The 22,878-nt window shown below is 49.5% G+C and overlaps 1 protein-coding gene across 3 annotated transcripts in view; it reads left to right on the forward strand.

Annotated features, from left to right (window-relative positions):
* Window positions 1–6,861, forward strand: part of CDC25A (cell division cycle 25A) — a 28,640-nt gene extending 21,779 nt beyond the window's left edge. For all 3 annotated transcript variants that reach the window (XM_034997099.1, XM_034997101.1, XM_034997100.1), the window contains 5 exons: window positions 1,182–1,244; window positions 1,340–1,438; window positions 2,485–2,615; window positions 4,534–4,645; window positions 4,881–6,861. In XM_034997099.1, coding sequence (XP_034852990.1) covers window positions 1,182–1,244; window positions 1,340–1,438; window positions 2,485–2,615; window positions 4,534–4,645; window positions 4,881–5,021 — 546 coding nt within the window. In that variant the 3' untranslated portion in view covers window positions 5,022–6,861. The remainder of the gene's footprint in view (window positions 1–1,181; window positions 1,245–1,339; window positions 1,439–2,484; window positions 2,616–4,533; window positions 4,646–4,880) is intronic.
* The last annotated feature ends 16,017 nt before the right edge of the window (window positions 6,862–22,878 follow it).

Genomic DNA, 22,878 nt, shown 5'->3' on the forward strand with positions numbered 1-22,878 from the left:
ATTATAAAAATAGTAATGCAGTAAAGTACAAAGAAGCAAGAATAAACCTATAGCCTCACTACAGGACTGTGTATTGAAAGGTTATCTTAGAAGATCCGAAGTTGACAGATTTCTCTGTTGTCCAGAGAAGCACAGCCTTTGAGGGAGAAGGCCCTCAGGGAAGTGCAGTGGAAGGTCTGCTGATGGCCTGATTACGGATTTGCCGAGCGGAGGACTTGGCTGCCTTTGGGCTGTGGTGAAACACAAGGGTGGGACAGAGAACGTGTCGATAGCAGCTCGTGTAGCCACACAGGACATGAAGGCTACTAGATCAATTTCTTAGTCATTAGTTTAGCTAACATTTATTGAAGCACTACTGTTACGTGTTAGGGAAAGATTCCAGTATGAGACCCAGTCCTTCCCTCAAAACACTTCTCATGTGGTAAGAGCTGCCGTGCCATGGACCGCACGGGAGATAGAAGTGAAGGTCAGTGCAGTGTAAGCAGGCTGGGAGAAAAAAGGGGGGCTGTCTCAGCTAGAAGAGTGGGGAAGGTATGGGTCTGGGCCATATGTCATATTTCAGCCAGCTGAGTTTTGAAGGAATGGGGACACATAAGGAGGTTAAAAACAGGAGACAATTCTATCTGAAGGGAAGAGCGAGCAAAGACTGGGTGTGTCCTCGTTGGTGGAATCTTCCACCTGAATTGAAGCTGTTGGTTATATTTGTCATAATGACATTGCACATGGCCATAGGGATGGATGAGCTTTTGATTCAGCCAGTTTCCCTAATGAGTAATTGCTGATGTGCCTGTCTTTCCCCTCAAGGCCAGACCAGTTCTCATTTTTCCCACCTCCAATGCCCAACACCACGTTCCTGACAATCTGGCTACTGAGATGAAGGTTCCTGACAAGTAAGGGGAAGGAAATTACCTGAGGTTTCTGTATTTACATCTGGCTTACTAGCTAGCTATCCTTGGATAGGGTTGCCCAGCTTTACATTTGAGAATGAGGACAATATGCCTTGTTGGTGTGTGCGAAAATGAGATGACAGGATGTTAAAGAAGTGCCTAGATGAGTAACCTGCCTGTACTATTAAGGTTTGGGTATAAAGCTGCCTCTTACCAGGCAGGCTAGCAGTATAAATGTTGCATTTATAGGCCTTGAGATTTGCTAAGTATCTTTTTTTTTTTTTTTTTTTTAAGGGTTATCTCTTTCATACAGTTGCTGGGAAACATCAGGATTTAAAATACATCTCTCCAGAAATTGTAAGTCATCTTTTTGGATCCTGCCACCTGTGGGGTATTTGAACCTAGTTGTTTCTGGCAGCCGAAGTTGATTCTCCTGGGCTTTCTCTCCACAGATGGCATCTGTTTTAAACGGCAAGTTTGCCAACCTCATTAAAGAATTTGTTATCATTGACTGCCGGTACCCATATGAATATGAGGGAGGCCACATCAGGGTATGTTCCTGAGGTTTGCTTGTGAGCTCTGCTGTTGTGGGAGGCGTAGGAGCGCCGACAGGATCTGTGATTTTATTTTATAACTTTTTTTTTTTTTTAAGATTTTATTTATTTATTTGAGGCAGAGGGAGAGGGAGACCCAGCAGACTCCCCTCTGAGCAGGGAGCCCGATGCAGGACTCCGTCCCAGGACCCTGGGATCATGACCTGAGCTGAAGGCAGACGCTTAACCAACTGAGCCACCCAGGCGCCCCATGGATGTGTGATTTTAAAAGGTGGAGGGGTGGTCAGGGCGCCTGGGTAGCATAGTTAGTTAAGCGTCCAACTCTTGATCTCAGCTCAGGTCTTGAACTCAGGGTTGTGAGTTCAAGCCCTGCATTGGGCTCCACATTGGGCATGGAGCCTACTTTAAAAAATAAATAAAAGTAAAAAGTAAAATAAAGGCGGGTGGTGACACCTGGCTGCTTACTAGCTCATATGCTGGTTATGAGAATTTTTAAAAGGGGCCTTGAGTCCTGGTGCACTGAAGAATGTTCCCTGGCCTACACTACTCCACCACATTGTACAGCAAATGCTCCCTGTCCTGTGCCTCACACCGTCACCATCAAGGGCATTTCTAGGTGATACCCACTGATTTCCAAGCCAGGCCTGGGCACCTCGAGGCTTCTCACTAGAAGCCAGTCTCTGGTGACATATCCCAGTCTATGCCAGACTTAGTGATGCCTCTAAGTCTATAGTTGAATTAAGCTGCAGGGTGGAGGGCAGGCGTGGGGACATGGTTTCCCAGGAAGAAGGTAACTGGTTGTGCCAACTTAAATCTTTTAACCCGTAAAATAGTGTTGAAATACAGTAAAGGGGTACGTTAAATATAACATTAGTGTTTGCCACTGTCTCTGTGGCTTTTTGAAAGTCCCGAATTCCTAAATACCCATCGTGCCCATCATGGCGTAACAGAATATGAGGTGCCCAATTAAAGATGACTCCCAGAATCCTTATTGGCAAGGATGATGCACACAGGTGCCAAAAGAGTCTCTGGTGCCTCCACAGGGTGCGGTGAACTTGCACATGGAAGAGGAGGTTGAGGACTTCTTACTCAAGAAGCCCATTGTACCTACTGATGGCAAGCGCGTCATTGTCGTGTTCCACTGCGAGTTCTCTTCTGAGCGAGGCCCTCGCATGTGAGTGCTGTGTGCAGCTGGCCTCTGGGCCACGGGCCCGCGGTAACGGGGGGCATGAGGCGGGGGAGGCTCACACTCGGGGCGTACTTCAGCACACCGAGCACCCTCTCGCACCTCCCAAGTCATTTCCGTACCTTAGCCTGCATACATGTAACTGTTTGCTTCTGTGAAAGTTCAAATTCATGTGTAGCAGATGTTTTCCCCAATTCTTATTTATTAAGCAGTCATTTGGTTTGATGAGCAGCTTCCTTGAGTGTGGCTTTTTATAGGCTTGACCTAGCAGTGTCTGTTGCCAAGGCTTTGGGCCTTCTCCAGCCTGGCCCTGTCTCCGACGCTACTGTGGTCTGTGCTGGGAGAACTGAGGGACAGCTGGAGAGGGGGTTGGGGGCTGGGCCAGGGTGGGCTGCAGCTCTGACAGGGGTGGGCCAAGGTAGACTTTTCATAGGCCCACAGGCCTGGATTCTTGTGCAGCTTTTTCATTTTGAACCAGTTCAAAAGTCAGGCCACATGGGGGCGCCTGGGTGGCGCAGTTGGTTAAAAGTCCAACTCTTCATTTTGGCTCAAGTCCTGTTCTCAGGGTCATGAGTTCAAGCCCTGAGTTGGGCTCCACACTCAGCCGGGAGTCTGCCTGAGATTATCTCCCTCCCTCTGCCACACCACACACACACACACAAATAAATAAATCTTTTTTTTCCTTTTTTCTTTCTTTTTTTTTTATTTGAGAGAGAGAGAGCATGCACAGGAGTGGGGAAGAGAGAGAGGGAGAAGCAAACTCCCCACTGAGCAGGGAGCCCATGCAGGGTTCAATCCCAGGACCCTGAGATCATGACCTGAGGCAAAGGCAGACGCTTAACGACTGAGCCGCCCAGATGCCCCTAAATAAGTAAATCTTAAAAAAGAAAAGGCCATTTGCCTACGTGTGCTTCACCTGACTTCATCAGCAGCTGCTGTTTCGCCGCATTAGCATACACACGACTACAGCAGGGACTTGTCTCCCCACCTACCTCCCAAGGGCAGGGATTTGCCCTGCACTTGGCACAAAACTGTAATTACAGGAAGAAGTAGGATTTGAGAGAGGACTCCTGTTCCTTCACGAATGGGATTATTCATTCAGGTACAGGCACTTACTGTTGCCCCTCACATGCTAGATAGTGTTCTGGGTACTGTGGAGAACCAAAAGCCCTGCCTTCAGGGAGCTGGCATTTCCAAGTGGGCGGGAGCAGACAAATACGATAAAAAATAGGTCAGCTACTCCGTGTGTTAGAAGGTGCTCCCAGGCAGGTTGGAGGAACAGCAAGGGGGCCAGAGTGGCTGGAGTAGAGAGAGGGGGAGGGCCGCGGGGGTGGGGTACCACATTATGGGCCACTGTAAGGACTTTGGCTTTTGTACCAGGGGTTGGGAGGTCAGGAGCCACAGCGAGGTGAGGGTATTAGTAAGAGTATTCAGGATTCAGTCCAAGCAGAGGGTGCAAGTAGGCGCCCTGAGGCCTATTTAAAAGGCACAGGAAGAAAGCAGCCGGCTTACATAGGAAGTAAGGGAGGGACCCCAGCCGTGGAGGAGGCTGGGGGGTGTGCCAAGGGTGGAGACTGCATTGGAAAGCTGCCTCGGAAGCTGTCGCTCCACATGGGGTGCTGGTGGGGGCAGAGAGGACGCTGGGCAGGGGCCGGGCGGTAGGGCTGTTCAGCTCAGAGGCAGGACCGTTGGAGAGAGACCGTCTCCCTTCCACCACCTGTGAGCTCTTCCTAAAGATTACATGTGGCCAGGAATGCACAGCTCAACACTGACTGTTTGCAAGAATGACCGGGAAACTGGGAAGCTGTGTAAGGCGTGCTCGTACCGCCCCACCGCCCTCACTGTGTTGTCTCGCGTTGCTCTGTATCGGAAGAGCTCACCTTGCCGCGGCCTGCCTTCTTGACAGGTGCCGGTACGTAAGAGAGAGAGATCGGCTTGGTAACGAGTATCCCAAACTCCACTACCCTGAGTTGTATGTCCTGAAGGGCGGGTACAAGGAGTTCTTCCTGAAATGCCAGGTAAGGGGAGGTCTCTGGAGGGCACGGTGCCCCCCTCACGCAGCTCGGACGGTCCGATCTGGCTGGTGGTCATGGCTGTGTCTCGTCCTGGCTCTGGGGTTCTGACCTGCACAAAGAAGGGCCCTGGAACGTGCTGCGCTTTTGGTGCTGCTCCCCACCTTGCAAGCCCAGATGGGGGGAGCCGGCTTCCACGCGTGAGCCAGGGGCCCCTCATCTCGTCCTCTCCTGTCTGCAGTCTCACTGTGAGCCCCCCAGCTACCGGCCCATGCACCACGAGGACTTCAAAGAAGACCTGAAGAAGTTCCGCACCAAGAGCCGGACCTGGGCAGGGGAAAAGAGCAAAAGGGAGATGTACAGTCGCCTGAAGAAGCTGTGAGGGCGGCCGTACCGGACAGCAGCAGCCTGGCACTCCCTCCGTGCCTCCCCCTTCCCTCTTTGCTGCAGAGAAACTTGAGCGAAGGGGCCAGCTGCGTGCACGACGTGCGGAGAGAGGACCCGGAGCTGGTGGGCCTTCCCCTGGCTCCGCGCTCCCCGGGTTGGAGCGTCCCGCCAGCCGCACCTCCTCCGTCCCTGTAAGACGTTCTCCTTCTGCCTCGGGACTGGCCGCCAAGGCTGTCACTGCTGTCACTGGCCGCAGCACCGGTCCAAGCACAGAGTCAAGAAGTTCTGACTTCTCACCGCCCCCGCCGTCGGACAGACCACCTGGGGCCTTACTGGGCACTGTCCTCTCCTGAGGCGGGGGGTAGGAGAGTGGGAGAGAAGTAACGGAAGCAGAAATGCTGTGGTCAGATGCCAAAGACAGCCTGGGAAGGGATGGTCCTGGTGGGATAGCCCGTATCTTTAATTTATTCAACTTCATCAATCACTTTATTATTTTTTTTTTTTTTAAACTCCTGGAGACTTTTATTTAACTGCTTCTTTAAGTCATAATACTGCCATTCTGGGTAGGGTTTTATCATCCCAGGGACTACCTCTGCTTAAAAAAAAAAAAAAAAAAGATGGGGGAGAAGAGGCAAACTTGTGTTGAGGGACAGAGCTAGGAGCTCTGTCACCCCCAGGAGGCACTGTGGTACTGGGCCCGCTGCTATTTAAAGCCAAGGACTGAGGTACTGGTAGGAGCAGGCACTGGACTCAGACTTGGCTACAGGACATAAGCTAAACCTCCCAGACCTACCTCGAAGGCCACGGAGATCGGGTTGGGGGTGGGGGGCTGACCCTGCTCTTCCTCACCCCGGTTCCCTGTGACGCTGGCTGGTATAGGAGTCCCAGTCAGGAAAGCACTTCAGGCAGCTTCCATTGGGCCGCCCCCAGGTCATTGTTGGAATGTGGTAGCGTAGGTGTCCTAGAGTAGGGGGGTCAGGGCGGGGGGGGGGCTCTTCGGGATGGGGGAGGGGAGTGTACAGCGAGTGTCTTCGATTACTCTGATACTCTTGAATAGCTTTTAATTTTCTAAAAATAGTCACTGTCCGAGTCAGGGAGTATCAAATCAGTGTTCGCTGGGCCACCCAAGGGTGAAGAGGGGCTGGAAGCCCTGGGCATTAGGAGAGGGCTGTGGGTGCTGGCATACAGATGGCGGTACCGAATGTGTTTCCCAGGAGGCAGCGTGGTGGATTTTGAAGGTAAAACTTTCTGAGTTTATCATGTTTGAATTTGAGGGACAGGGAGTGATGGATCATCACTAGTTGCCCCCTCATCTAACCCCGTGGAAATGGGGGTCTCAAAGGAACAGCTCCTATCCACGGAGCTGGGGCTGACTTGGTTGATTCTGGACAGGCCTCTTTGGTTCCTGCTCATCCCCACCCATAGGCACCAGCCTCCGCACCATCTTTGCTCCACTGGGGTGTAGCCAACTTTTTCTTAAACACAAGAGCCAGTCTCCCCTCTTACTTCCTTTCCTCCTCCCAAGGTAGGGAAGGAAGCAGTGGTACCGGAGATGGTTTGTTGCTGTTGTTATGGGTTCCAGTTGCATTTGGCTATAAAACAATCTTGTTAGAAAAAATCAGTGGGGAGGAGGGGAACAGGAAGAGAGAGGAAGGCCTCTTCCCCCTCTCACCACACATTGAGACACATCTCAGTTGGTCTCTAATCTCGTTTGTAGGGATTCTGTTGGTTGGATGCCTGGAAAGGGAGGTGGGATGGCCTTCAGATGGTACCAGCTTAGCTCACATTACTGACCAGCTGTTGCAGGCTCTGAAAATAAAAACAATCCTGAACCCATGCTCTCTGCCTAGTTCTTGATGGATTTGAGAGAACTGTGTTTCCCTTTAAAATTCTGGGACCATACTTGACTAAAACCAGAGGGGGGGCCAAATTTCCTCAAAAGGCCAAAGGGCTCCCGTGTAGCAGGCCTTCAGGGATGGCCAGAATGACCTCTAGTTACTACCCTGACTCCAAAAACTTGTCATTCAGATTGACTGGCAAGATGAAATAGGGACATCAAAAGCTTACCCAAACCAGGCTCCTGGATGGCTCAGTCGGTTAGGTGTCTGCCTTAGGCTCAGGTCATGAGTCCAGGGTGCTGGGATCAAGCCCCACGTTGGGCTCCTTGCTCAGCGGGGAGTCCGCTTCTCTCTCTTTCAAATAAGTAAAAGCTTCAACAACATCTATTTAGAGCCAGTCTTCTCTTCCTCACTCTCCCTGACTTTGTTCTTTAAATTTACTCTCAGCAGGTTAACACTTCTGTGGATTATTGCCAAAGCCAGCTGGCCTTTGGCTTAGCCTATTGCCACAATCAACCTGCTAAATGTCTAATTAGGTCAGCCCATTCTTACTGGAGAGTTTAATGGCTCCTTGTTGCCTATAAAATTAAACTTGAACTCTAGCCCATGTGCAAAGATACAACCCCAGCCTTACCCTATGTTCGTCTTATGCTCCCATAACAGGCAGAGTTCTATTTCTAGAATGTACCCTGCCCTCTGATCCTTGCTTGGAAGTTTGGTTGAGAGCTGAGAATCTTGGGTAAGACAACTCAAAAAAAATTGGTTGTATGGGGCAACTGTGTTGTATGCAAGCCATCATCCACTGGTTCCAATAAAAAATGTTTAAGTTCGGGGGCACCTGGCTGGCTCAGTCGGTGGAGCATGTGACTTGAGCTTGGGGTTTGTGAATTCGAGCTTAATAGTAAATCGTCCAGTCTCACCCATTCCCCCCAAGGTAACTGCTACCCCTGGCATTGTGATTGTTTTCTAAGCAAGCAGATAAAGAATTGCTTTTCATGTTATAAACTGCACAAATATCCATTTTGTGCACATTCTTCTGCATCTCACTTCGGGTTTTTTGTGGGTTTTTTTGTTTTTTTGTTTTTTTTTTAATTTATGTATTTGAGAGTGCGTGCACGTGGGGCGGGGTGGAGGGGGAGGTAGAGAGAATCCCAAGCAGGGTCCGAGCTGAGTGCTGAGCCCGATGCAAGGCTTGAGATCACGACCCGAGCCCAAACCAAGAGTTGGACACCCAACTGACTGAGCCACCCAGGCGCCCCTCAGTTTGGTTTTTACACTGTTTCTTACACCAAGCGGCATAAGGGCATTTGGCTCCAGGAAGGGCACAGCATGAGTCAGTGATGACTCAGGCCACACCTCTCCAACCAAGGAATCTGCAGTAAGTCACTTCTCGCTGCCTGGTGCCTTTCCTCAGAGATAACAAAGGGCACTTGAAGTAGATGTTCCACTGCAGCAGCTACCCCTGTCCCAACATTCTGTGACTCGGGTATTTGGATGCCCTCATACCCACTTCAGATCTACTGGGAAGAAGGGCATCCATGGAAGAAGAGCTGTAGCTTTCACGTGCTCGTTCAACAAACATTTCAGTTGTGCTAGGTAGGCAGTGAGGATGAGGAGATGTGTAGCAGGCAGGCTCTCCTCAAGGAGCTCACCGACCAGTGGGAGAAAGTAGTCCCTTCAAGACCAGGAGCACGTGGGAGTGACACTTCCGTGGAAGAGAACGAGGATCAAGACAGGTGTAGAGCAAATAGTCCTCAAGAGGGACGGAAGGAAGCGCACCACCCAGGAGGTGATGGGTAAACCTGATCTCGAGCAGGACTCAGGAGACGGGGTATTCCGGGAAGAAGGAATAGAAGGGTGAAACAGCACACAGTCATGAATGTAGATGAGGTAGGGGACGAGCTTGGGAGGGCAAGGGTGGTGGAGAGGGACACCAAAAACCTTGGATGTGGAGCTGAGGAGTCTGTGGAGAGCAGGACTTCTCAAGTTTAACAGAGCAGAAGTCACACCCGGGGAACTCGTTAAAACGCAGATTCTGGCTCCAGAGGCCTGGGATTCGGCATTTTCTCGAACTCATGACCTGGAGATGAAGGGTCGCAGGCTCTTCTGACTGAGCCGGGCAGGCACCAAGCGCCTCCGCCTTACTAACAAGCTCCCGATGCCACGGGGCCTTGGTCCACACTTGAAGCCAAACCACGTGAGGCAGCAGTGGCTGAGGGGTGATGAGCGCACGGCCATAGGGGAAGCTGTGGGCCTGGGAGACCAGGACGCTGGCCACTAGGACCTGGTGGTGGGTGGATGGCAGTAGGGGGAGGGAGAGGCCACAGTGGCGTCCTGGCTCCTAACCTGAGGAACCAGGTAGACTGTTGGCACTTAGAGCAAAAAACATAGGAGGAAAGGAAATGTCTGCGTTGAGGAACTTTATAACGCTGCTGGCCTATATTCTCCATAAATGTCAGCACCACACAGGGCAGAGGGGCTGAGGAACCGTTCCCGATTAAAGGAGGCTCAAGAGACCGGACAACTAAATGAAATACGGGGTCCTGGACCAAAACAGAAAGTGCTGTAAAGGACATTTGGGGGACAATTCACAAAATTGCTATATGGACTGTTGATTAAGGTTAAAAGACTGCCTCAGTGTTTAAAAGTTCCTGAATTCGATAATCATCTAAGGATATCCTTATTCTCAGGAAATAACACTGCAGTTAAGGTTAAGCACTATGACATAGGAGAGTGCCTGGCTGATGAGGTCGGTAGAGCGCCAGACTCCTGATCTCAAGGTCGTGAGCTCAAACCTCACCTTGGGTGTGGAGCCTCCTTACTATTTTTTTATTTTTTATTTGATGAGAGACAGCAAGAGAGGGAACACAAGTAGGGGGAGTGGGAGAGGGAGAAGCAGGCTTCCCGCTGAGCAGGGAGCCCGATGCGGGGCTCGATCCCAGGACCCTGGGACCATGACCTGAGCCTAAGGCAGACGCGTAACGACTGAGCCACCCAGGCGCCCCGGGTGTGGAGCCTACTTAAAAAAAAGGGGGGTGGCGCCTGGGTGGCTCAGTTGGTTAAGCGACTGCCTTCGGCTCAGGTCATGATCCTGGAGTCCCTGGATCGAGTCCCGCATTTGGCTCCCTGCTCGGCAGGGAGTCTGCTTCTTCCTCTGACCCTCCCGACCCTCCCTCCTCTCATGTGCTCTCTCAGTCTCTCTCTCTCAAATAAATAAATAAAATCTTAAAAAAATAATAAATAAATAAATAAATAAAAAGGCGGGGAGGGCATCTGGGTGGCTCAGTCCATTAAGCACCAGACCTTTTTTTTAAGGTTTTATTTATTTATTTGACAGAGACACAGCGAGACAAGGAACACAGCAGGGGGAGTGGGGGAGGGAGAAACAAGCTCTCCGAGGGCAGGGAGCCCGATGCAGGGCTCGATCCCAGGACCCTGGGATCAGGACCTGAGCCGAGGGCAGACGCCCAACGACTGAGCCACCCCCCAAGTGCCAGACTCTTGATTTTGGCTCAGGTCATGATCTCAGGGTCTTGAGATCAAGCCCAGTGTCAGGCCCCACACTGGGTATGGAACCTGTTCAAGATTCTCCCCCTCTCCTTCTGCCCCTCCATACCCGTTCTCTCTCTCTTAAAAAGGAAAAAAAAAAATAGAAGACTATGGTGTAATTTACTTCCAAGTGGTTTATAACAGTAACAAAAAGATGTAAATGTGTGTGTGTGAGAGAGATACAGAGAAGAGAAAGCAAATGGGACAAATGTGAAAAATCAATGATTTTTCTTTTTTTAAGAACTCTAGGCCCAACATGGGGCTGGAGCTCACAACTCAGAGATGACGAGTTGCATGCTCTACCAACTGACCCAGCCAGGCGCCCCCCAAAATCAATGACTTGATAAAGGGCCTAAGGGAGTTCTTTGTACTATTTCTGCAACTTTCTGTAAATATGAAATTATTTCAAAAGAAGTTTAAGAGGAGAACTTCCAACCTCGGCTCCTGTGTGGACGGGGCAGGTGTGGGCAGCAGACTGTCCAGGGGGGGGAGGGGCGCCGAGGGCCCCAGGGAAGCAGTGAGAGGCGGGAGGGCAGGATGGCAGGGACAGGGATGGGCCAGGGAAGGGGAGTGGAGCCACGGGCGGTGCGGCAGGAAGGCCTGAGAAATAAGAGAAAGCTCTGCTGGCTGGGGCTGGAACGCGCCCGACGACCTTGATTGAACAAAGGCTGCCCACCCTGGGGTGGAGGCGGAGGAGAGACAAGGAGGGAGGTAGAAACAGCCTCAGGGGTGAACGGGGTGATCCCGGGCGGTTCTCAGCCTCCATGTGACTGTGAGCTGGCGGGAGGATGGGAAGTGGGAATGACCTTGATTAAAGACCTTAAGACCTTGGCCACTCAGATTTGCAAGTGATGATGCCTGCGAGTCGTGTAAAGTTCAGTCTAGGGCTCCCTGCTTGCACACTCCCAGGTCAGGGAGCTCACCCTTTCCAGGAGGCAGCCCCTTCCAGTGATGGCTAGAGTGGGTCAGCTCTTGGGGGGGGGGGGGGCAGATCGCCCAGAGCGATCCTCCACCCAAGGGCGTCCTTTGTTCTCATTTCGCCCCGCTGAGCTTGCAGCCGCGACCACTGCCATGGCCGGGATGCGCCACCAGATGGCGATAGTGCCCCAGCTTAGCCTCCCAGGCCTCTGCCTGCCAGCTTCTCTTCCCCTGAACCGGCAACAGGGAGGAGCTGGGGTCTCTGCAGGAGCTCCCCACGCCACCCCACCCTGGCTTCCGGCTGCATTTAAGGGCATTTTGCCGCCCCGAGTGCGGGCAAAGCTGCGGTTCTTCCTTGTTCAGGCTGCAGTTCCCGAAGGCGTAGCTCAAGCATGTGCTTCACGTACCACAAAGCCGGAGCACCGAAAGAGGAAACAAAAAGGAAGGATGAGGGTGGGTTATCAGTGTATATATATTTTGTAAAATTATTTATTTGTTTGTTTTTATTTCTTTCTTTCAAGTGGGCTCCACGCCCAATGTGGGGCTTGAACTCAAGACCCTGACATTGAGTCACGTGCTCTACAACTGAGCCAGCCAGGTGCCCCCATCGGTGTGATTTTTGTTTGTCTGGTTGGTTGGTTGGTTTGGTTTGGTTTGGTTTTTAATTTCTACACCCACCGGACACATTTCTACACACTTCACCGACTGAACCATCCAACCCTTTTGTTGGGTTTCTTTATATTTCATTTATGGTTTATTTTGGATAACACAGGGTGGGAATCATCTCAGTCTTTTCAATGCCTAAACCCTTCCCCCTTGGATGGTCCTGAGCAATTGCTAGGCTCTAATCAAGAAATAAAGAAGGCTTACATTCCGATTCTGGCTTCACTCCTAACTAGATGTGTGACCCTGAGCAAAACACTCACCTTATGTGGGTTTTACAGATCTCATCCATATAGGATGAGCCTGGGCAACACCCCCATCCCTCCAACCCAGGACTCCTGTGCCATTCCTGCACACATGTCATCACCTTTGCTGACACCTCCGAGGAATGCCCTTCTTTTTACACAGAACTCATTCTTCTTCTTCTTTTTTTTTTTTTTACTGTTTTACTGAACTTTAAGAAAAGCAGCAAAAAAGTTTTTAATAAAAAATAAAATAAATATTACTGCCAAAGAAGAGAAAGATGGTGGGTTGATAATTTTTAATTACATTTATGTATTTTTAAAACTTACATTTACATATTGGCCTATTGCAGTAATGAATAATGTTAGAGTATACCCACCATTAAATAATAAATAAAAAGAATAACAATGAAAAAATAAATTTCTGTTTTGGCTAATGTGCAGGTTCAGTAAAATAGTTCAAGTATAAGGTAAGACTTGCACTATCAAAAACATTACCCCTTGGGTACCTGGGTGGCTCAGCAGTTAAGCCTCTGACTCTTGATCTCAGCTCAGGGCTTGGTATCAGGGTCGGGAGTTCAAGCTGTGCATTGGGCTCCACGCTGGGTGTAGAGTCTACTTAAAAACAAACAAAAAACAAACCCTTGCAGTGTGTACTCTATTTCACGTTTTAAAATTAAAACCAATAAATACATAAATAAAATTTAAGCCAAATAAGAATTATAAGTGGTCACACGGGTTTTTGTTTTTGTTGTTAGCTTGTCTTCACAATCGCTGTAGTAGCATTGTTTATTTTGAAATTACTGTTTAAAACATAGGCATGTGTGTTGCCTTAGGGGTTGGAGACAAGAACTGTCCCGGAAGCAGATTCAAATGATGCCAAAAAAGTTACAAACTTACTCTGGAAACAAATACATGAGCTAAATCCACGTGTCTGGGGAGAAGACTGTGGAACTAGGAGTTTTCTGAATTAACATCCAGAACTCATTATTTTTATAAAACTGAATAATTATTGAAATCTAAAGCTCAAATGATGGGTTAAACTACAGATTAGACCCAACTGAAGAGAATTCACTGGAGAAGTATGTTAAGAAATTACTTAGAATGCAACAGTAAGGCATATACTCGTAATACATATCAAGAGAGCCAAAAGATGGGGAAAGAGAGAAAACAGAACATAATGAGAAGGTCTAACTGCATCAAATTTGAGTCCCAGAAGGAAATGATAAGAGAATGGAGAAAAGGCGATTTTTATTTTTTTTAAGTTTTTTTTTTTAGATTTTATTTATTTATTTGAGAGAGAGAGACAGCGAGAGAGAGCACAAGCGGGGTGGGGGGTGGTTGGGGAGGGAGAAGCAGGCTCCCCGACGAGCAGGGAGCCCAACGTGGGACTCGATCCCAGGACCCCGGGATCATGACCTGAGCCAAAGGCAGACGCTCAACTGACTGAGCCACCCAGGTGCCCCAGGAAAGGCGATTTTTAAAGAAAGGATGCCTGATGAAAAACTTGAATCCGCAAAATCAAGAAACTTATAAATCCTAGGCAGAGTAAATAAGAAATCCTCAGCTGGGCACACAATGTGGGCAGAATGGCAAAGACATAGGATCTTGAGCATGTGTTGACTAGAAGGCCTGAGCCCTCCACAGGGATAGCTTAGTGGCCGCTCACCAGCAGCAGTTGGAGACTGAAGCCTACAGAACACTCCCCACAAAATGCAGAAAGTCTCTCTCAACTAGGATGGTGCAACCAGCTGAGCCACCTTGCGTGAGTGAGTGTAAAATAAAAAGAATGACCGATACACAAAAATAACGAGTTCCACCCCAAGAGAACTGAACTGGATGAACTTCTAAAGGATATACTTCCAAAGCCTGGGGAAGAATCCCAGAAAGAAGGTCAGTAATGCAAGAGGGGGCGGGGAGCAGGCACAATGGTAAACATAATACAGATGTAAGTCCAAACAGAGCCTCACTTCATTCTGGTGGGAACAGGGTAGCGGGGCATCCCTTGCTCACATGTCCCTTCCAGGCCGTGTGATCCTAGAGACCAGGGACAATGAATGAGTAACAGACAAACTAACTTTGAGGGAGCCCCATGGCATTGGGATACTGCCATTCCAAATCCTCCCAAGAATCTGGGGACGCCTGGCTGGCTCAGTTGGTAGAGCATGCCACTCTTGATCTTGGGGGTCATGAGTTCAAACCCCACATTGGGTGTAGAGTCCACCTAATAAAAATATATATATATTTTAAGAAATAACAACAACATGGGGCGCCTGGGTGGCTCAGTCGTTAAGCGTCTGCCTTCGGCTCAGGTCATGATCCCGGGGTCCTGGGATCGAGCCCCGCATCGGGCTCCTTGCTCAGCGGGAAGCCTGCTTCTCCCTCTCCCACTCCCCCTGCTTGTGTTCCCTCTCTCGCTATGTCTCTCTCTGTCAAATAAATAAAATCTTAAAAAAAAAAAAAAAAAGAACAACAATAAAATCCTCCCAAGAATCGGTTATTACAAGGGTTGTTTCCAGAGAGAGGACCCGGCAGGTTAAGGAACATAGCTCTGATATCTTTCTTTTAAGATATTTTTTAGGGCGCCTGGGTGGCTCAGTTGGTTAAGCGACTGCCTTCGGCTCAGGTCATGATCCTGGAGTCCCTGGATCGAGTCCCGCATCGGGCTCCCTGCTCGGGGGGAGTCTGCTTCTCCCTCTGACCCTCCTCCCTCTCATGTGCTCTCTCTCAAATAAATAAATAAAATCTTTAAAAAAAAAAAAAAAAACAACACCCAAGCCTTTAGGTTTGCAGGAAACCAAAGGCTTCAAGTTGGCTACATAACAAAAGCCATCCTCTTCAGCCTACTTTCGGTGGGTTTTCCTCCCAATTTAAAACCAAAGTTTTCAAAATTTCAAAAGTCATGCATGTTCACTGTAAAAAATAAAAACAATATGGAAATGCACCTGAGTCTCACTGTACTCCCCCCACCCTTCTTCTTGACCCCCCATCCCTCTGACAGGATTGCCCCTGTGAACTTTGCAGCGTAACTTTCTAGACATTTTCCTATACATTCATAAATATATATAATGTAAATACACATGATATATGGATAGGATGTGTGTCATCTATATTTAGACACATGTATCCATATGCACATATATGTACAAGTATGTATACATAAGGAAATATATGTAGACATATATCTGTATATTTTTTTCTGTGTTGGTGTATATTCACCTTAAAATGTTTTTTTCACACAATTTCACTTCTAGAAATTTATCCTATAAAAATACCTACATGAGATCTATATACAAGAATGTTCACTGAAGCATTATTCATAAACATCAAAACAAGGCATATACATTACATTGTGTATGTGTGTATATACACAGAGCGAGAACGAGAGGAAAAAGTTCTTTTTTAAGTAAGTGGGACTTGCATTTTCACTGAAGCACCCAGGTTCGGACAATCAGTGCCCTAATGCCCCCTGAAGGTGGATGCCTTCTTTCTTCTTTCTTTCTCTGGCTCTCTTTCTCTCTACAAGTGATGCTTCAGTCGAAGTTCTTACACGTATGTACGTATATTAGTACTTCCGTAGGATGAGTTCCTAGAAGTGAAATCGACGATCACATGGTAGAGCCTTTAACATTTTTTAAATTTCTTTTTTAAGTTTATTTTTATTTTTTGTAATCTCTACACCCAACACGGGGCTCTAACTCATGACCCCGAGGTCAAGAAGTGCATGCTCTTCCGACTGAGCCAGCCCGGCGCCCCAGCCTTCACCACCTGATGCAGCGCAGTCCGAGTGCCCTTCATCATGTCAATGTCAGATCTGGGCGGAGTCAGGAGCACGTGGAAGGCCCCCCGAAGTTCCAGGCTGCCGCCACCCTCCTCCCAAGGTGAATGCTCTCCTCTCACACAAGTGGACTCGTTGCCATTCTCCAATCCCCCCGGCCATCTAATGTTTATCAAAAGGACACTTAACGGGCGCCTGGGTGGCTCAGATGGTTAAGCGTCTGCCTTGGGCTCAGGTCATGATCCCGGGGTCCTGGGATCGAGTCCCGCATCGGGCTCTCTGCTCCTTGGGAGCCTGCTTCTCCCTCTGCCTCTCTCTCTCTCTCTCTCTCTGTCTCTCATGAATAAATAAATAAAATCTTTAAAAAAAAAAAAAAAAGGACATTCAAAACACCACCCCGTGGAATTCTTCTTTGAAAAAAAAAGGATTTCTGGGGCAAGTCTGGGAAACCGTGATTTAAACAATTTCCACCTGGTTTCTTGACAGCACGTCTTCTCAGAATCCTTGATCTGCCAGTGTACATTCTAGAAGAAGATACGGCTGTTTCCAAACCTATTTGCCCCTGCAGCCTTTTCTCCATGGAGAGTCTCATGGGACAGGGCTCCTTGAATGGGTGGGAGATTATTTTCAAGGTCCTTCATAGCATTCTTTACCTATTTTTGTCTTCTTTTTCTGTTAGAAGTACTTTCACATAGTACATTTCCTTCCTTCAACATGAGGGAGCACAGGGTGGTGGGAAGGGCAGAGACTCGGATTCCCTGGCTCGCTGAGGCCTGGGACGGGCCACCCTTCTTGGACCTTCAGTTCTGTGTTTGGGCTTCAGCTTCTTTTTTTTTTTTTTTTTTTTTTAAGATTTTATTTATTTATTTTGAGAGAGAGAGAATGAGAGAGAGCACATGAGAGAGGGGAGGGTCAGAGGGAGAAGCAGACTCCCTGCTGAGCAGGGAGCCCGATGCAGGACTGGATCCCGGGACTCCAGGATCATGACCTGAGCCGAAGGCAGTCGCTTAACCAACTGAGCCACCCAGGCGCCCTGGGCTTCAGCTTCTTGAGCTCAGGAGCCCCCTCTGGGCAACTGCAACGTTGCTGAATTCCCATGAGACTTAATTTCCTAATTTATGTTGGGAAGCTTTGCTGTCCCCCTCTTTCCTGGGTTTATGATGGGCCCTGAATGGTTCAGAATCCGGGGAGAAGTTGGGACCAGTTGAACTCAAGTCTGAAGAGCGAGATCAATTGTCCCCGCACCTGGGCGGAGGACACCTCTGTCCTCAGTTTCAAGGACTCTGTCCTCAGTTTCAAGGACGCCATCCCTGTCTTTCCCTGGATCCAGGTGGACACACACAGGCATTTGTTCTCCTGGGTTCCAGTTCTAGATGAGTTAACACCGTGATTCAGCTGCCGTCCAGTCTCAGCACTCCTGAGCCTGAGAGACACCCTGTCTCTCCCCGGCTCCGTGCGCCACGCCTACCCTGTACCTTGAGGGTGAGGACAGCTGGGCCAGCGGAGGGGCTGCGGTTCCCCCACCTGCCTGGCGCTTGCCGGCACTCAAACAACTGGGCGCGTGGGGGAAGAATGACAAGCCTTGGCAGCTGCCGAGCTACCCAGCGGGGCAGGGAAGGTGGCCAGGTGGGGCTGAGACAGGGTGCGGCTACAGGCCTGGGAGTTCCAAGGCCTGCCCAGACATCTGGCTGGCCCAGGAGAGCTGGGTGTGTTGACAAGTGTGGGCTGACCCAAAGCCAGGCTACTGAGTACCTGGTGAGCACGTATTCGGTGGGCAACTGAGCGAATAAGGGAACGGGGGATGGAAGCCTCAGATTCATGGCCTGCAAGATGCAGATGGTAGCGGGGAGGTCTGGGAATGCAAATGACTGGATACATACAAGGAACAGTTCCAGCGAATGCTCCAAAATTCCAGGTGTATTAGGAGCCCAACACGTAGGTTATAGCAGGTTCGGTGTCTGGTTCATCTCTTATCTTCCACACAGCTACAAAAACAACAGACGAGGGCGCCTGGGTGGTTCAGATGGTTGAGCGTCTGCCTTCGGCTCAGGTCATGATCCCAGGGTCCTGGGATCGAGCCCCACATCGGCCTCCCTGCTCCTTGGGAGCCTGCTTCTCCCTCTGCCTCTCTCTCTCTGTCTCTAATGAATAAATAAATAAAATCTTTAAGAAAAAAAGAAAAAAAAAAACCAACAGACGAGATCAAGATAGCAACAAAAAACACCTCGCGCCGAGACTTCATGAAACCCTATGAGGTCAGGGTCATTATCGAGCCCACTTGGTCAATGGGGAAACAGACACGGAGGGTCTGTGACTCACCATGAATAACCCGCTGAGGCTGACACATAGCCAGGAGGTATGGAGTGGCCGCCCAGCAGAGGACCCGGTCCATATGCTGGCTCAGGCAGGGCTGCTTTCTTTCCTTCCTCCACCCTCTCTGGACACCCACCACCTCGGAGAAGCCTGCTGAGGCAGGTTTGAGAATCTGCCTTTCACAGATGGGGAAACATGGCCCCGCAGGTGAGAAGCTGACATTCTTTCCCCATGTGGCCTCCACCAGCCTCTGTCCTCACTCCTGAGCCCATGCCCCATTCTCCCCGGAGGTCACCTGGGCCTTTCTTCCTCCAGGAAGACTTCCCTCCCTGACTCTCCTGACTGGGAAGGGAGCACTCTGGCCCTGGGCAGCATTATGGAAGCCCATGGTGTCCCTTCCTTTCTGCATGACTTTGGTGAACCAGAGAGACTGGGAGTTACTTCCTGAAGGTGTTGGCCAAAGCTAGGAGACCACCAAAAGCATTATTTACAGAATGCTTCGTCCAACAGCTATCACTAAGCACCTGCCAAGCATCAGGCATGTGGGCCCTACCACCAAAGACCTCAGTCTGGGGGTTCCTTAGCAGGAGGCTTATGTAAGGGGTTGAGTGTAGTGACCTGGGATGGTACTACGGTGACCCAGAGAGAGGACCCAGGTTTCAGATCTTAAGATCAAAAGAGAATTTTTTTTAAATTTATTTTATTATTTTATTATTATTATTTTTTAAAGATTTTATTTATTTATTTGAGACAGAGAGAATGAGAGAGACAGAGAGCACATGAGAGGGGGGAGGGTCAGAGGGAGAAGCAGGCTCCCTGCCGAGCAGGGACCCCAATGTGGGACTCGATCCAGGGACTCCAGGATCATGACCTGAGCCGAAGGCAGTCGCTTAATCAACTGAGCCACCCAGGCGCCCTGGCTTGTCTTTTTTTTTTAAAGATTTCATTTATGTATTTGTGAGAGAGAGAGCACAAGCTGGGGAGGGGCAGAGAGAGAGGGAGAAGCAGGCTGCCCGCCAAGCAGAGAGCCCGATGCGGGGCTCGATCCCAGGACCCTGGGACCATGACCTGAGCCGAAGGCAGACGCTTAACGACTGAGCCACCCAGGCGCCACCGAGAATTTTTTTTTTAAAGATTTTATTTTTATATAATCTCTACACTCAACGTGGGGCTCAAACTCACAACCCTGAGATCAAGAGTCGCATGCTCCACTGACTGAGTCAGCCAGGCGCCCCCAGAGAGAATTCTTTAATAAACTCCCAACTTGCTTCCCTCCATGTGAGGGGGTCCTCACCCTCAAGGGGGTGGTTTGGCTCTGCCAAGGTCCCTCCTGTCCTCTTCTCTGCTCACATGGGGCCACTACTGTAAAAAAAAAAAAAAAAGCCTCGCTGTGTCCTGTCCCCATAAAATGAACACATAGTGTGATAGGGAAAAAATGCCCTCTGGAAGCCACTGGGCGCAGAGTTGGGCCTCCACGTAGGCAGCTTTGCTTCTCAGCACGAATGCCAACTGCCCTTTCAAATGCAAAACCGCTCAGCGTCCCAAGGAGTTTGGTCTCTGTCTGAAGGTCGGAGCCGGGTCCCCTGTTCCGTTTTGCCCCGCTGGCCTTTCTTGTCTGCTTCCTGCCTCCCGTCCAGCCAGCCAACTTGTCAGCGTTCCTCAGCAGCTTGTCTGCTCGAAGCTTTTTGTCCCTGAACATGCTGTTCCCTCGTGGGAAACACCTTTCCTTCCCCTGCTTTGCAAGGCAAACTCCTGCCAGTCCTTTTCACCAGGTTCAGCTCTCCTCCCCCAGAGTTTTCTCGGACTCTGCTGGGCAACATCAATCACCTCTCCTTCTGCTCTCTCTCTCTCTCTCTCAGGGGCATGCGATTATTTATTTATTTATTTATTTTAAGATTTTATTTATTTGACAGAGAGAGAGACAGCGAGAGAGGGAACTCAAGCAGGGGGAGCGGGAGAGGGAGAAGCAGGCTCCCGGCCGAGCAGAGAGCCCGATGCGGGGCTCAATTCCAAGACCCTGGGATCATGACCTGAGCCCAAGGCAGATGCTTAACGACTGAGCCACCCAGGCGCCGCGGCATGCGATTATTTTGCATTTATCCTAACTGCCATTTCTCTCATTCTTTTCCTGTTTCTCTGGTTCTTCCCTAGTCTCAGTAGTTTACCCTAGAGAAACCGAGGTGGGGAGAGGGCTTGTGTCCTTTTTAGGGTACCAGAGCGTGGGAATCCAGATTGTTTTTTGGAACCCACAGCTTGGGCGGGGCCCTGTTGGTGGGAATGCTCAAGGTCAGACCTGAGGACTCCCCGCAAAGCTGGTGTCCCAGCAGGAACCATACCCTGCCTCTAAGTACCGAGGCGCCCACTGCTGTGGGTGACCGAATCCCAGTGAATCCTGCCGATGCACCTGGACAAGGCAAGGCCAGAGGCTTATGTCTCTATGCCTGGGCAGAGTGAGGCCTCCTTGGCCAAGAATCCACCTGAACCCCTTTGGCCATCAGAAGGCTGGGATCCTGGCTCTGAGCCCCCATAGGGGACTCTGAGGTTCTGCTGGAAGGATTCTCTGCTCTTTAATTAGGGCTAAATATATATAGTCTCCCCACCCACCCAGATTCAGATTCAGGCCAGGACACAGAACATCTGGCATTCTCTTTGGCTTCCAGAGTCGAACACTCTCCTGCTCTGAATCCCACCTTTACAGACAGAAGCTAGACCTTCACTTTCTCAGCCTCTTGGCAGCTGGGGCACCGCCACGACCTGGGCCCTGCTCCCTTGTTGGCAACTAAGAACCCCGACGGACACAGGCATTGTCCACCGGATGCAATACTTCATTCTGGGGAGGCTCCTAGAATATGGAGATGAGTCACAGCAGGTAAATATAGTAGGGCACCCCGGAAAAGACTACAATGAGGGGAGGTGTCCAGGGTTCTGGGAGCATCAGTGGTGGAGACTTACAGGGAGGGGTCCCATCTTACTCATGTATTAATTGCGCTGTCTTTCTGGCAGTGAGATGTCCTGTAAAGTCAACTGGATTTAATATCTGAAGACCTGAGTTTAAGTCTGTTGTGGCATGTTTTAGTTGGTATCTTGGACAAATTGCCACATCCACAGAGCCTCTGTTTTCTTATCCTCACCTTGAGGGATGTGGGAAGTTAAAACCAGGCAATGTGTGTAAAAGCTCTGAAAGTGGTCCAGCGCTATATAACTCTTCACTTATTTTTTTAATTGTCACTTCGTCCTTTTCAAGTTCTTCTTTTTGGGGGAAGGGGAGGGGCAGAGAGGGACTCTTTAAGCTGGCTCCACGTTCAGCATGGAGCCTGTCACTGGGCTCGATCTCAGAACCCTGAGATCATGACCTGAGCCGAAACCAAGAGTTGGATGCTCAACCGACTGAGCCACCCAGGTGCCCCTTCACTTTCTTTTTTTATAATATATATATTTTTAATTTTATTTATTTATTTGAGAGAGAGAGAGAGAGAGCAAGAGAGAGAGCGAGCAGGGGGAGGGGCAGAAGGAGAGGGAGAAGCAGACTCCCTGCTGAGCAGGGAGCCCGATGTGGGGCTCTATCCCAGGACCCTGGGATCATGACCTGAACCGAAGGCAGACGCTTAACTGACTGAGACACCCAGGCACCCCACTTTCTTTTTTCATAGATTTTGGCACACTGTTGGCACTTGAAAATTTCTACTGAATGGACAAATGAACAAACAAATAGATGATCAAATGGATAGTAGGCACTCAGGAAATGCTTTATTAAAAATAAAACACGGGAGGTGCCTGGGTGGCTCAGTCGTTAAGCGTTTGCCTTCAGCTCAGATCATGATCCCAGGGTCCTGGGATTGAGCCCCGCATCGGACTCCCTGCTCCATGGGGAGCCTGCTTCTCCCTCTCCCACTCCCACTGCTTGTGTTCCCTCTTGCTGTGTCTCTCTCTGTCAAATAAATAAATAAAATCTTTAAAAATAATAATAATAAATAAAACGTGGGGTGTCTGGGTGGCTCAGTTGGTTAAGCATCTGCCTTCAGTTCAGGTCATGATCTCAGGTTCTGGGATAGTCTTGTGTCAGGCTCCATGCTCAGTGGGAAGTCTGCTTCTCCCTCTCCCTCTGCCCCTCCCCTCGCGCCCTCTCTTGAGCACGTTCTCTCTCTCTCAAATAAATAAATAAAATCTTTAAAAAATAAAAATAAATAAAACTTGAAGAAAAATGCCACTTTGGGCACACATATTATCAGCTAATGAGCTGAGAACTTCACATACATTCTTTCACTTAATTTTCACAGTAACCTTGGGACACAACTAATTCCATTTTATAAATGAGGAAACTGAGGCCCAGAGATGTTAAGTAACTTGCCTAAGGTCACACAGCTAGTAGGTGGCAAGGCTGGGATTCACACTCCGGGCCGCTTGCTATAATCTTTTCTTGTTCCGCTTGCTATAATCTTTTCCATGATACAGGAAATGCCCAGGCATTTCCCAACAATTTGGCCTAAGTCCCTCAACCTTTCACTACTACATAAAAACATAACTTTGTCCATCGCTTCGATGCACCTCTTT

Source organism: Mirounga leonina, unplaced genomic scaffold, assembly GCF_011800145.1.
Source record: "Mirounga leonina isolate KUSES-001 unplaced genomic scaffold, KU_Mleo_1.0 Mir_94, whole genome shotgun sequence".
In the NCBI taxonomy this organism is placed as follows: domain Eukaryota; kingdom Metazoa; phylum Chordata; class Mammalia; order Carnivora; family Phocidae; genus Mirounga; species Mirounga leonina.